General features: G+C 41.8%; 1 protein-coding gene, 3 long non-coding RNA genes and 1 pseudogene across 6 annotated transcripts; 2 read left to right on the top strand and 3 right to left on the bottom strand.

The window, feature by feature from the left end:
- Nucleotides 1-2,473: 2,473 nt before the first annotated feature.
- On the top strand, nt 2,474-3,379 carry LOC124312533. The gene is made up of 3 exons (XR_006910523.1): nt 2,474-2,748; nt 2,817-3,013; nt 3,076-3,379. It is a non-coding gene; the product is annotated as an uncharacterized LOC124312533 (long non-coding RNA).
- Nucleotides 3,380-3,867: 488 nt separating this feature from the next.
- On the bottom strand, nt 3,868-5,617 carry LOC124312526. Of its 3 annotated transcripts, none has more exons than XR_006910511.1 (6): nt 5,305-5,617; nt 5,062-5,225; nt 4,851-4,981; nt 4,525-4,781; nt 4,099-4,465; nt 3,868-4,037 (listed from the first exon to the last, which is right to left on the bottom strand). It is a non-coding gene; the product is annotated as an uncharacterized LOC124312526 (long non-coding RNA). The 3 variants fall into 3 exon arrangements; XR_006910512.1 differs by having other exon boundaries at nt 4,529-4,781; XR_006910513.1 differs by having other exon boundaries at nt 4,851-4,960.
- Nucleotides 5,618-6,646: 1,029 nt separating this feature from the next.
- On the bottom strand, nt 6,647-9,608 carry LOC124310775 (annotated as a pseudogene).
- A 1,157-nt stretch (nt 9,609-10,765) lies between these two features.
- On the top strand, nt 10,766-11,630 carry LOC124312582. The gene is made up of 2 exons (XR_006910576.1): nt 10,766-11,007; nt 11,090-11,630. It is a non-coding gene; the product is annotated as an uncharacterized LOC124312582 (long non-coding RNA).
- On the bottom strand, nt 11,529-14,232 carry LOC124312406. The gene is made up of 4 exons (XM_046776913.1): nt 13,842-14,232; nt 12,966-13,752; nt 12,667-12,899; nt 11,529-12,596 (listed from the first exon to the last, which is right to left on the bottom strand). The coding sequence occupies exons 2-4, from the start codon at nt 13,718-13,720 to the stop codon at nt 12,481-12,483; spliced, it is 1,104 nt and encodes a 367-aa protein (XP_046632869.1). The 5' UTR covers nt 13,721-13,752; nt 13,842-14,232; the 3' UTR covers nt 11,529-12,480.
- Nucleotides 14,233-14,445: the final 213 nt, after the last annotated feature.

Genomic DNA, 14,445 nt, shown 5'->3' with positions numbered 1-14,445 from the left:
GTCTGGAAGACCTGGCAATTAAAACAGAAATTAGCTGCGTGAATTCTTTAATAAAAGTAGTTTTTTTGTTACCGTTAGAACTCAAAGGAAGGCTAAAGCCAAAAATTCTATTTGAAGTAGAGTCGTATTCCCTTATTGCAACTACTGATGTTGCATCTTCTGCCAATGCCACACGGAACGGGAGATTTTGCTGACGAAGGACTTGTACTAACAAACGGATATTTACTTCCCCTTCATTTACGGGGAAATCATAATCTTTCATTTTTTTATCTACAGTGCGCCGCGAAGGTAGCGCACCTTTTGAATTTGCTGATAAAATATTGAAAAACTTCCCTCCCCCCGTAATGAGCGCATTCATACAAAATTGGTTGATGACCTTATCGTTATGACGTCGTCCCCTAGGTTTCTTGTTTTGGTTTACGCGCGCTTGTTTCTCGATTCTGTCAAACAGTGGGGTGGTATTCGAGTCATTTGCTAAGTTGACGTCGATTGACTCGTTGTCGGCGTCGACTGGGAAAAATCCGATTCTTCAAGTCTTGGGTTTTTACGCGGCGGTTCTCCATTGCGATTATCGTCTTCGTTGGCCGCGTTGTCGTCGTTAGACTCATTCCTGCCATTATTTGTGTTACCAGTATTATCGGCTACACCCACTTCATCTGGCATTTTGTGCGCAGTTCGAAGATGGGTCATATATGATGAAATCTTCCACCCTCCTGAGCTATCGACGGTGACTTTAAAAGGCCGATTACTGCATTTCGTGCACTTGATTCCGTTGTCGACAACTTCGAAGTCAGTAGAGGTAACGTTCAGTTTTAGTTTTGTTGATAAGAACCATTGCTGTATATACTGTTGGAGGGTCTTGCCTTTTCTTCTAACCAACAAAGTGATTTCTTCAGTTCCCTCAGCCGAGTTTGTTTGGTCAATATCTAAAATTATGTTATCCGTGTTGGCGTTATGCCTCTGTACTTGTCTTTTTTTGCGCTGGAGGTCTGTCACGTTTTTAAACTTGTCATATAGATAACACTTTTCATAAGATTGAACTAACCTTTTGCACATAGTCACTGCTGCATGAATTGAGCATTTCTCACCGGCAAGTAATTTAAATTGTTGGGGTTTATCAGCAAAGAATTCCCCAAATAATGCAATTCTATCTTCTTGAGTCATTTTCAAAAGTTCTTCGTCTGAAGCAAACAATGAACGCACGTCTAGCTCAAGATGTTCAAGTTTTTCTATGTTGATCATGGAAATAGTTCGGACGCTATTGAATTTTAATTTTTCTAATATTAGCTGTACCTGAGGACTTAATTCCACATCATATTCACGTAACAAGTCAAAAACACTGGACGCTTTGTTTTGGTGTGCCATAGTTGCAAGTCAACAGAGAAATTACACGAAAATTGTTACCGAGAATCTCGAATGTTTACTACTGAATAGCCCCTTGTCTGCTAGGATTTTTCAGGAAAAAAAAAAAGGAAATTTCCTTTTTTTGCTTTTATGCCTTCCTTTTCCTTCATTTTTCTCCTTTCCTTGTTTTTTCTTACCGATCCCTTTCTTTTTTCTATTTTTTTTACTCCGGCTCATTTTTAATCCTTTACCTCCCTTTTTTCATTTTTCTTGCTCATCCTTCCTCTTTTTGGTCATTTTATTGTGGCAAATTTGAGTTGCGGACCCCTTGGTGAAACAAAAAGAAAAGAAATCGGGTCGTGATATTGACAATGTTGATCCAACAAAACTTAAATTCGACACCCATTTAACGCGCCTTCAACAGCTAGCTCAACTATATTTCCACAATGGTGCGAAAATATTTCGACAACTGATATATAGCGTATATAGTTCGACCTAACCTAATCTAACCTAACCTTAACTACCTTAACCTAAACTTAAAAACTAATTGTCGAAGTAGTTAAGCATATACACTGTGTCGACGTATTCTCGCACCAGTCGAAATATAGTTGCCATATGTCGAAGGTACAGTATCCTGCACGGAAACTCGGACAGCCGCTAGGTGGTTCTTACGAGCATCCTGCGTAGAACCCCTAGCGTCTGTCCCAGTTTCAAATGGGTGTCGAATTTAAAGTTTTGTCGGATGAAACTACCAATATCCGACCCAATTTATGAAAGAAGAAGATGACGAAAAAGATGAAGAAGAAAAAAGGATGAAGGGAAAGATTTAAGGGGAAAGATGAAGAATAAGACAAAAGACATAAAGACATAATAAGCACATAAAAAAGAGTAATTGTTTTTTTGTTTTTTTTTTTTTTTTTTTGGGTGGGGAGGGGGGGAAGGGGCATTTTAATTGTATCGAGGTTTTCCTTTACTTAGGTCCTTTTTTTTTTGTTTGGTTTGCGAAACGTCGATTTCGGCCAACAATTCCACGTAAGCCGATTGGTAGCTAGCCAGTCTCCCGATGAGGGTCGTCTTACCGCTGATGCCGTCAGAGGCAAACGTACGATTGATCCTTACGTAGTATGCCGATCCCTTGCTTCGCGCGCGAGTTTCCCGATAGGGTTTTTTTTGCGGAGTTTGTGTCTTTTTAGCTTTGGGTTCGATGTTTTTGTTCGATTAATCGTTTTGTAGGGATAAAAAAAAGCCTCATAACAATAGGAACGTGAAAAAAAAATTGCTAACCGAAATGAATCCGCCCAAAAAATTAAAAACCTACGCGCGAGTTTGACTCGAAAGTATGGGGTGTGACAACTTTCTTTATTGACACGACAGCAATGTTGGGTCTTGTATGTTGACATATTGGTATAGCTGATGTGATATTTCCACCAATCAACAAATTCTCATGAAACATTTTAATGGCATTAAAATAGATTCTTGAATGTGGAGGGAACTCTTATGATGCAGTGTCATTGGCTGAGAAATCGGCTCTTTTTTTGCAACACAAATTCCATCTATTAAAATAGCAACCATGGACGGATATCAACCTGATGTGGAGCTCTCAGATGATCTTTATGATACCAAGAGACTAAACACAGAGAACATTCCTTGTGTACTGACTTTGATGAAGGTTTTGTAGGTTAAAACTTTAAATTTGAAATAAATAGTCTAATACTAAGTTTTCACTTTCAGATTGGAAACCATTTCCTAGTAGTTCCAACACCAAAATGAAAATGCTGCAGCTTTTCTGGTATTAAAATGATTACTGCTGTTAGGAAAATTGACAGTTGTAAGACATCAGCTATGATATTCTTAAAGATGGAACTTTTAGAGAAATAACATTTAAGCGATTATATAAATCTTCCAAGAGTTCACCTTTACTTATCTCTTCGTAACCTAGGTTGACTATATAATTTCTTTACCATCGCCCCTTGTCTGAATTAAAGTGCTTTTGGTATAAAAAAGAAACGGCAAATAAAGCGGCAATTCAAGCATTTCTTGTAAATAGGACAGGAGATTTTGCTTTTATAATTGTGGGCTATATAAGTTCATGAATAGGTCAAAGCCGATACTTACTGATTCGGGTGGTTATACTCGACGTATGACGTCATGACGTAACATCGAAATTACGTAAAATTACAGAAGTCTTGTTGCTTTTTTCAGTTAATTTCGAACCATTATTTATAGTATTTAAATTTATATAAATAACATATAAGGTTAATAACCACCCTAAACAAGATAAGATTTTTGATAGATTAATTGAACGTTTATAGGATGAAATTACGGCTCTATTTCTCTTATCTATGAAGGGAATTTTGACTAAAATTTTCGACCTCACACTTGGAGAAACTTCTGATGTAGTGACTAAAGAAATATCTAGTTTTCTTGTTAAGAGTGGTAATCATATATCACTGAGACCCGAATTTACACAGGCTCAACAAGTAAGTGGTATAGGACTAGAAAAAGCTAGGCATTTTGCTTTACTAAAGGCAAAACTTATTATAAATGGTTTAGAAGGCAAAGAAATAGTAGAAAAAGGACAACTTCCAGGTAAGTCGTTGACGATGAGACGGATTGCTTTGGGCATAGCCATCGTAAGGTGCCATTGCCGAAGTGGCCATTCTTATACACTCCTTCAACTAGTCATCTTTGACCTAGAGGTAAAATATCAGCTTACAAAATTGCAATCAACAAACAAGCACAACCACTAAATACCTGAACAAGTCGCTGAAGTTCTAGTAAAACGTCTCTGATAATAACCTCGATGGCCGGCTGGTGACACTTCATTTCGACAAACAGTAGGACGAAAGCCAAAAGAGATGAGGGAAAGGCAGCATTATTTTGCGTCACAGCAAATGGTCTCCTGCTTGCATGAAAGAATAAGAAGGTCTTGCTGAAGAGTGGCAGGTAAAGTCGTCGAGAGAAGTGAGTGATACAGGTTGAGGAATGTTAAGGTCGTGACCGGTTCTTCTTGGGGTAGACAAGCTAACTTGGCTTCGACAATTTTTTCCATCCGGTTGATGTCTCCGGCGGTACATTTACATTAAGATATCGTTACCAGATATTGAGGTTCAGGAACAATCTATTAATTAAAATTTATTAGACAACCTGAATACTAGCCAATTAAAACTGTCAACATACCTACAATGGACTCTGAATGGAAGATACCTCAACGTTGTTCTGTTTAATCGTCTCCATCCATTGGCAAGCTGCTAGATGGAAGGAGCTGATTGCTATGCATGAGAGGTGTTTAGGAGTGCTTTCATGCGGCTCATGAACCAGTCCATCATGTTGAGAGCATCCAGAAGAACTGCATAAGGAAGATCATACCAGACTTTCATGCAGCGAAGAACATGAGCAGCTCTATCCCTCATTGCACACATAATTTCACCGCTTTCCTAAAACACAGACAACAAATTACAAATTAGTTTGTATTCTCAATAGAAGAAGCATTACAGAATACTTACTCCTGTATTGCTGGCTGTTGAGTGTTGACAGAAGTTGAAGCTTTGGTTGGAATTTAGCTTCAAGGGCCATGGCTTGTCGTAGACTCTGCACCAGTGTTGATACATCAGGACTGGTGGAAATATCACATCAGCTATATCAATATGTCAACATACAAGACCCAATGTTGCTGTCGTGTCAATAAAGAAAGTTGAGATAAATCAATTGTATCACCTGAAGCATAGGATCTTCGTAGGAATTTGCAAATTTCATTTTCCAGATGTTGATGAGTTTGCAAGTCTCAGCCTTGCCGATTCACTGGCATTGGAAACTAATGTAGTTTCAAGAATTATAGGGTGATAATCCAGCAATGTTCTACCATCACATCGTAAATCATCCTTTGATATATCCAAAGTTGAATTTCGTTAAGTAAGGACAATTTTATTTCAATAAGAGACCAACATAATTTAATTATACCTGGACTCCATGATGAATGAATGCTTTTCGGTATATAAAAAACCGTACTGCTATTGTACCAGCTTTACGTAGTAGGGAAAATAATTTACAATCAAAGGATTATATACTACATTCTTTAAAATTTGCCTACATTTTTCTTTAACCTTGCCCTGATTGATTAGCAGCCAGCCTTGTTTTGTGTTTTTGAATTCCAATCCAAGGTTAGCTGGTATTGTTATGATTCACCTATAGTTTAATCCATGGCCGCGTTGGAGTTCGTCGGCCTTGAATTATGGATTGGCGTCAGAACCACCTGACGGAAGAAAAAATAACTTTAAAAAAGTCATTCTTTCTTCGATTTATCTCACGCCGACCCCTATCCTTTAATCCAAGCGGGACTACGACGGCTCCTTGTAATAACATCTCCTCTACAAGACGGTCGCGATTTGCATACCGTCACGAAAACCCCCGCAAATCGTATAAAACATTAATGGAACCCCCCAGACGAAAATCGTTTCCCTATCTCTCCGAGAGGAACAGCGCCACCTCCCAGAGAGAAATCGAGTAAAAAACTCCGAAAACAGCTATCGAGCCGTAGAAGAAAGAGACGTCGTCGCACAGTCGGAGTAGGAGGTGGGTAGAGTGGGGTCGGGTGGGGTGGGGTGGGGGGTGGGAGGACAGGGTCGTTTGCCGATAAATCCCTATCGGGAAACTTTGATCGATTTCCTTACGCTGCATTGTCAAAGGTAAAATCATTTTAATGGCATTAAAATAGATCATGAATGTGGAGAGAACCCTTATGATGCAGTGTCATTGGCTGAGAAATTGGCCCTTTATGCAACACAAATTCCATCTATTAAAATATCAACCATGGACGGATATCAACATGAACTGGAGGTATTCAATAACACTCATACTCAGGCTCATCGTTGTCGAAAAGCACTTGGAGGAGGAATGCGGCAGGCGGGTATTTTGGCCGCAGCCGGAATTTTGTCACTTACAAAGGGACCTACCAGGGTAGCTCAAGATCATATTTTCACCAAACAATTGGCTGTTACTGCGCAAGAGGTTTGAAAAAGCGTTGTGGAAGTTGATCGAGATATCGTAGAGACGAATATGGTTATGCTTAAAGTCGAGCCCATATCAGGTGCTACCCCTAATTCAATTGTGAAAAGATTTGCTGAATCTACTGAAAAGGAAGTTCACGGGATCGGTCAAGATATTCGTTGGCTTGCTTACCCGATGACTGAAACGAACATCATAATTGTTGTTCACTGCAGTAACACACCTGAAGACATCAATCTCGCTCAAGACAAATAAGGGTATGTTTTTGATGAAATCAATCAAAGTAACGCTGTATAAGTAAACTGGAAGCTTCATAAGTGCTTTATTCCATGTAACGATCATTACAAACGTAGTATTGTTGTAGATTGGGGAATTGGTGGAAGAGCTGTTCTTTTGTTTGTATCAGCCGTTACTCGTCTTCTATTCATGTGTAGAAAATGAATACATTGTTATTTACCATTTCGTAGTTGACGTTATGAAATCATGCGTTTAATAGCGCCTTTTTTAAAACTACCTTAAGTCATGTCGCATATCTAATTAGGTTTTTTTCCCCCAAGAAGCCAAGCACTTCCACTAGTGGTTAGATATTATACATAAATACAAAGCTCGAGCTACGAATTCAAGCAAAACGTAACACGGCGTACAAATGCAGGGAAATTTGATTAACTGCTTGGACGTGTTTATTTAATCTTTGCTAGTAAAAAAAAAGAGAGGCCAACACCCAAGCAAAAAAAGCAAGCCAGCAGTTACACACGCACGTTACGATATTGATTGGTTTCAAACCTTCTCCGAAAAATGCTTCATCGTCGCTCTCAAACGTGTTATCGGGCACCTTGTAAAGGCGGATGACGGGCTTGTTAGGATCGTTCACCAACAAATATTTGCCATCCTCTTCCTTCATACACAAATCATTAATCCAACGGAGAATGCCCCAAGCATTGTCGATGTTAAGGTTGATTTGTGATGCGAAATCTGACGGGTGGAACTGCTGTGTTCCAAGGATTACACGACGCGATGTATCTCGTATGTGTATACGGGAAACATATCTGAAGCAAACAATATTAGTTACAATAATGTTCAAAGGACAACAGGAGCCTCCACATACCCGAATTTAATCCAATCAGAGTTGGCGAGCAGAGCTTGCACAGTCCATTTTGCTAGCTTGCATGCATTATTCAGCTCGTTGGCCTGAACAGCACCTCGCTGAGTGTCCAGTTTCTGGCGCCATTCGACTTCACCAGACAACTTGAAGTACAAAATCATTTTAAATACACAGTTTCATTACGAACAGTAAATATGCATACCCTTGAGTCCCATTCATTAAGAGCTTTGATGTTGATAAATTGGTTATCACCAGCCGATCCAACGGTGACAGCGTCATGTTCGCAACGTGCCACCAGGACACCACCTCCTGAAAACTTAGTATTAGACTATTTATTTCAAATTTAATGTTTTAACCTACAAACCTTCATCAAAGTCAGTACACTAGGAATGTTCTCTGTGTTTAGTCTCTTGGTATCATAAGGATCATCTGAGAGCTCCAGTTCATGTTGATATCCGTCCATGGTTGCTATTTTAATGGAATTTGGGTTGCATAAAGAGCCGATTTCTCAGCCAATGACAGTGCATCATAAGGGTTCACTCCACATTCAAGAATCTATTTTAATGCCATTAAAATATGTTATGATAAATTGTTGATCGGTAGTAATATCACATCAGCTATGTCAATATGTCAAAATACATGACCCAACATTGCTGTCGTGTCAATAAAGAAAGTTGAGATAAATTAATTGTATCACCTGAAGCATAGGATCTTTGTAGGAATTTGCAAATTTCATTTTCCAGATGTTGATGAGTTTGCAAGTCTCAGCCTTGCCGATCCACTGGCATTGGAAACTAATGTAGTTTCAAGAATTATAGGGTGATAATCCAGCATTGTTCTACCATCACATCGTAAATCATCCTTTAATATTTCCAAATTTGAATCCGTTAAGTAAGGACAATTTATTTCAATAAGAGACCAACAGAATTTAATTATACCTGGACTCCATGATGACTGAATGCTTTTCGGTATATAAAAAACCGTACTGCTATTGTACCAGCTTTACGTAGTAGGGAAAATAATTTACAATCAAAGGATTATAAGCCTACATTATTTAAAATTTGACTATACATTTTTCTTTAAACTTGCCTTGATTCAGTTGATTGATTAGCAGCCAGCCTTGTTTTGTTTTTGAATAGCAGCCAGCCTTGTTTTGTTTTTGAATTCCAATCCAAGGCCGCGTTGAAGTTCGTCGGCCTTGAATTATGGATTGGCGTCAGAACCACCTGTCGGGAGAAAAACTAACTAAAAATAAGCGATTCTTTTTTACATTTAAATCACACCAACCCCTTTATCTCAATCAAAGCGGGATCACGACGTTGCAATGTAAAAGCATCCCCTCTACAAGATGGTCGCAATTTGAATACCGTGACGAAAACCCCCACAAATCGCATAAAAGAACAATGGAACCCCCCAAACGAAAATAGTTTCCCTATCTCTCCGAGAGGAACAGCGCCACCTCCCAGAGAGAAATCGAGTAAAAAACCCCGAAAACAGCTATCGAGCCGTAGAAGAAAGAGACGTCGTCCCACAGTCGGAGTAGGAGGTGGGTAGAGTGGGGTCGGGTGGGGTGGGGTGGTGGGTGGGAGGAGACAGGGTCGTTTGCCGATAAATCCCTATCGGGAAACTTTTTTCCAACCTCGTATAGCCTGAAGTTTTTAATCCTTTTCAACAGTTGCAAGTTTGAACAATTTGTAACGACCGCTAATCCACGTATGATGTCGTCGGCGGCCGCTTTTCGCATCTCCTCATTATTTCCGGATATCATCAGTGAATAGGTGCCGTCGACTGATCCTCTTGTACTCACGACGATTTCGTATTCTGTTTCAATGCGATAGATGTTTGATCCCCCGCTACCAACAATCCGCCCATAATCGCCACCTTGGATATTGGTGAGTAAAAGTCTGTTGCCAGGGAGAGATTTTTCCTTAATTGGACTGGAAACTACGACGAGTTCTTCTTCCGTCTTTACTGGGCCACTGATGATGGTGCGGGGGGTGTTTTTAGAATCGTCCGGGGCAGGATTCTTCCCATTTTTCTCCGTTTTTTGAGTGGGTTGTAGATCCACCGTGCTGGGCTTTTGGGTTGTTTTCACTTGAGGCATCATTCGGTTTCTGCTGGAATTTGGAAAAGATGTGAATCCAAATTGCATTGCCATTTTCCGAAATTTGGACGTTCCTAACCTCCTGAAAATCGTCTACGACACGCGCATGGACAACGCCCATGGAGGATTCACTCGTGCAGCAACAACCAATTGGAAAGCGCAGTTGGAGAGCGCGTCGTCCAAATTTTGGATCTTATCAACAAGCATGATCTCACGCTAAAGGTTCAAGTTATAATTGACCGACTACATTTCGAATCGAAGGAATTGTAATAATATAAACTACCTCATCTAGAAAATGCTTCGCTAACGCAGGTGTGAAATGAGAAATCCCGGAGAAATGTGACAAGGTTTTATGAATCAAATTGAAAATTCATTTCTCGCCAATGGATGATTATAAAGCGTTAATCAACAATCATTTTTAAAATACCGTTCTTCCAAAGTCACGGCCAAAGGGATTATTAATGAATGCCAGCACTATTATAATTGAGAGCTATCATAGGATAGATAAATTGTTTCCGAGAAAAGGTGCCCAAAAGCTGTAGCTATGATGAAGGCCATCAATAGTTAAAATAAAAGCATATTAGCCAACTATAGGCTAAATGCACTTTTTAAAGCCTATAGATTAAGAACTCCAAGGGACCCGCCCCCTCTGATGATGATGGGTACATCCAGTTACTGGGAGTTTGGCTAGGATAAAAGGAGCAGCGAAACTCTGCTGTAGTCACTACTCATCAGTCAACACTACCACAACGTTTTACTTATAACATATCAGCAGCACATCATACAGTCTGCAACATGATTCTCATTAGGTGAGGTTTTTTGTTACTTTATTGTGTTTATTTAGTACAAGGCAAAGAATTTTATTGATAATTTCATGTTAACAAATGATAGGATTTCGGTTTTGGTCATCTGCTGTTTATTTTTGTCGCTGGGAGTTGACGGAGCTCCTTTGAATTGGTTCCCGCATCCTTTTTTGCCTGCTGGTGCCAATTCCGCGATGGAGAAAATCTTATCAGACTATGACAATAAAGTTGGCGATAATAGGCCCTTTATTGTCGAGGATAACTTTTTCGATTTATCAGCCGACCAATTCGGTGACTTTCTGAAATTTATCAGAAATCAAGTAAGTCAATTTTTGATATCTTGCCTTTCACGTGTACATTGTCGAGTTCAATTTGTGGTTCGATTTTATTTTTCAGCATCAAAAAGGAGAAAGGCTTGTCAAAAACATTGATTTGGCTGATTTGGCTGACCAAAGGGTTGAAGGAGATGATGGTTTCAACTCCGCCGTGGAGAAAAGCTCATCAGACTATGACAATAAACTTATTGGCGATAATAGGCCGCCTGCCTACATTGTCGAGAATAACTTTTTCAATTTACCAACCGACCAATTCAATGAACTTAGAAAATTTGTTAAAGCCAACGGTGAAAGCGAGAAAAAGGACAAGAAAAGGTAACATTTGTTGTTTTGTTTTACATCGTTTCATGTGTGCGACTGCTAAATGATCTTGTCATTCTTTTGAATATTGCTACAGAAGTTAGAAAAAATAATTGAAAAGAGTGATCGCACTTGTCTACACATTAGCCCATGAGACATCAGATGTTTTGGCGTCCAGAACTTTTCTCCTGAACATTGTACATATCCATTTTCTGAAAAAAAATGCTGTTTTTGACGTTAATAAGACTGACCTTGTGCACTCCATACAACTGCTCCTGTAATAAGACTAAACATCTAAGAACCAATGCGCATCTAAACTCTTTCTTCTTTTCTCCAAAGAAACCAAGTGGATTTTTATGCTATTTGATGAGACAATATTCTTTGAATTTGTATTTCGGTTCAATATATTTGTCTCGCCTTCTTGTCACAAGCTAATTCTCTATTCTGAGTTTGAATATTCGATCAAGAAAACGTGTCTGCATGTATCTCATGAAAAAAGGTGCGCCCATCGGTCGAGGTGCCAATTAATTCTTAGGTTATTATCTATTTCACATGTATTGTTTCATGCTGAATTTTTGAATGCATCACCGCATGTAGTTGTATAAGACGTCTCTCTCTTTCGTTACAAAATAAAAACAGACAAAAAAAGAGATGGACAGCAGCCGGAGGAAATTCAGATTTTCAATCCCTTGTATATATATAAATAGAGACCAGCCTAAAATTGTTATATAGGTCATCAATAGGTATAATGCCCTATACAATCACACCCACACACAAAGGGGGAAAAACGGAATTCGCTCCGGGAATAAAAAGACAAATCACTTTTTAAAGAAGAAACATAAATCAGAAATAAAAAGTATCAAAAATAATAAGTCTCCAATCGTTTGCGTTTGTTAGAATTTTCATTTTCTTTTTTTGTTTTGTTTCGTATTTTATATCATTGGGATATCAAAGTTATTTACATTGTTTTGTTTTTTTATTCAAAGATTAGTACACAAAAATTTATATCTGGTGGTGTTTTTTCACACTCGAGCATAGCTCGACTTTCTTCCGAGTCTTTTTTGAAAAATAAAATTCAATTTTTTGAATTTCGCGGGGGTTTATTAAATTGAATTGTTTCACCAAGCCTCGGCGTTGCGGGTCTGTCGTTTGCTCCTGGGCACGGTGGGCGAGAGCTGGGGCATCTGGACGACGTCGGACGGATTGATTCCGACGCGCGGGAAACCCCTGGGCACGACGTCCGACTTGTCGGAGCCGCCTTTGCTGGGCTTGGGCGGCGAGGCCAGCGTCGAGCTGGAATCTTTCGGGTAGGCGCCGGTGGTGCGGCGGCGATGGAGGACCAGTCCGATGATGAACCCGCAAACCAGAATGCTGGCCAGCACCGACAAAACGACAATAATGGCCAGGTAAGGGGCCTCGATGTCCAGGGCCTAGGCCAGAATTTCCCGCGTTTCCAGGCTGCGGTACAGCAGGTCGCTGCTCTCCTCTTTAGTGGCGGCCACTCTGAGATGAGTCGAGTCGAGTTTGTGGTAGAATTTCGACGACATGCTGTCGGAGGGCATCGTGTGCCCGTCCATTTCCAGCGCAAAGTGGCCCGATTTCACCTGTCACCCAAATGATTATTGCCAATCATATTAATCAAATCATTTTGAAATGAATTAGAAAAGATGGTACCATATCCTCGAGGTGGGAGGCGACGTCGATCTTGTTGTCGCCGACCAGCGTGAAGGTCAGGACCGTTCCGTCCTGCCGGGATTTGACCTGGAGGGTCGACTCCATGGTGCGGGCCGACAGGCCGTTGAGGATCTCGCCCACCTGCTGACGCACTTCCTTCTCCATTTGCTCCTGGGCGTGGTCCATGGCCGGGAATCCCAGGGTCATCGCCACGACCATCACTGGCACCAGACCTGATCGGACGGACCAAATTTTTTAAAAATTTCGTCATAATTTGGTTGTTGTTGCTGGACACTTACGGCATGTCTCCGGGGAGGAACTGGGTGGTGTTGGCCACCTGATTTCCGGCTTCGTCGACGCACCAGCAGCTGACTTGGCCGCTGTTGGACTTGGCCGGCAGGCACTGGATCGGCTGGAACCGGCCCAGGTGGTCGCATTCCGGAATCAATTCGCCGCTCTGGCCGCCACCGCCTTCCTTCAGTTGCGTCTGCCGCATCTTCTGGCACCGGGTGTAGTGCGGATGGGCCAGCGATTTACCGCGCTGCTGGGCAGGAGATAGACCCACTGTTTTTGTAGTTGTCGTCGTTGTTGTTGGGGCTTCCGTCGTTGTTGTTGTGGTGGTTGTTGGGCTGGTGGTGGTAGTTGTTGTCGTGGTTGTTGTTGTCGTCGACTCTTTGACTTCCGGCTGGACGTCGTGGAAGGCGTGGCGGGGCTCGGCTTGGAGGACGGCCGGCTCGACTTGAGCCAGGCACTTGACGGCCTGTCCGTCTGCGCCGACAAAGACGGCCTGACAGGTGCAGGGATCGACGGAGCAAGCAGCTTCCGGATGGTTGGCGCACGTCTGTCCGGCGCAGGCCTCGTTACGGCTGCACGACTTGATCTCGCCCAGCATCGGCGACTGCTGCGGGCAGAGGACCAAGTCCGGGCAGCGGCTGGCGCACTGCTGGTAACTGTGAAAGTTGTTGGCGTTGCCTCCGCATCCGCCGAACGAGAATTTCTCGCACAGCTGAGTCTCCGGATTATAAGCCCAGCGAGGGAAATTCGCCCGGCACATGCCCGGCTCCTTGGGCAATTCACACACGTTCACTATTAAAAATAATAAAACAAAATTTTTTAATGAAACAAAAAAATTTGTGAATTAAGTTAAATGAATTAAAGTCAATTGAATTTTCTACCTGGTTTCTCGCAGTGTTGGCTGCACTCCTGGACGGATTCGAAATTATTTTCGTTGCCTTCGCATCCGCCGGAAATGAATTCCTCGCAGGATCGGGAAGAAACGTTGTAAAAGTAGCGGGGGAAAAGGGCCCAACAAAGGCCCGTCTCGGCCGGCTAGCTGCAGCGATCGGTGCACTCAAGCCGCTGGCCCTGTTCGTCGATGAAGGCCACCTTGCAGTCGTCGCAAGGATCGGCCACGCAGATGGCGTCCGGGATGAACGGGCAGCGGACGTGGAGGCACTCGTCCCGGCAGGCGGTTGGCTGGACGCTCGGGTCGGGGCAGATGGGACCCAGGGCCCGTTGCTCCAGGACGGTCCCGTTAGGCGAGCAGCGGACCGATCCGCGGGTGAAGGAGTCGTCGATGGGCTGGCCGGTCGTGTCTACGCACCAGCTGAACTCGCCCTGGCTCTGCTCCCGGGCATAGTCGCCCTTCAGGGTGCAGACGGGCAGAGAGATGGACATCATCAACGGGCCGGAACTGTTTTCTGTTTTGTTAATTTAAAAAAAATTCCATTTAATTGGATTAAATTTAATTCGATTAACTTTAAATAATTTCCAATTAAA

The sequence above is a fragment of the Daphnia pulicaria genome, chromosome 8, assembly GCF_021234035.1.
Source record: "Daphnia pulicaria isolate SC F1-1A chromosome 8, SC_F0-13Bv2, whole genome shotgun sequence".
Taxonomy (NCBI): domain Eukaryota; kingdom Metazoa; phylum Arthropoda; class Branchiopoda; order Diplostraca; family Daphniidae; genus Daphnia; species Daphnia pulicaria.
This window is presented reverse-complemented; position numbering and strand designations above follow the sequence as displayed.

What these genes read in the sequence shown, in the direction of transcription:
- LOC124312406 (XM_046776913.1), bottom strand. Translation starts at nt 13,720, where the DNA reads ATGTGCCGGGCGAATTTCCCTCGCTGGGCTTATAATCCGGAGACTCAG. An exon ending in TTCCTCCCCGGAGACATGCC is followed by an intron (nt 12,900 to 12,965) that starts GTAAGTGTCCAG and finishes CCGTCCGATCAG; the next exon opens with GTCTGGTGCCAGTGATGGTC. An exon ending in CCTCCCACCTCGAGGATATG is followed by an intron (nt 12,597 to 12,666) that starts GTACCATCTTTT and finishes TTTGGGTGACAG; the next exon opens with GTGAAATCGGGCCACTTTGC.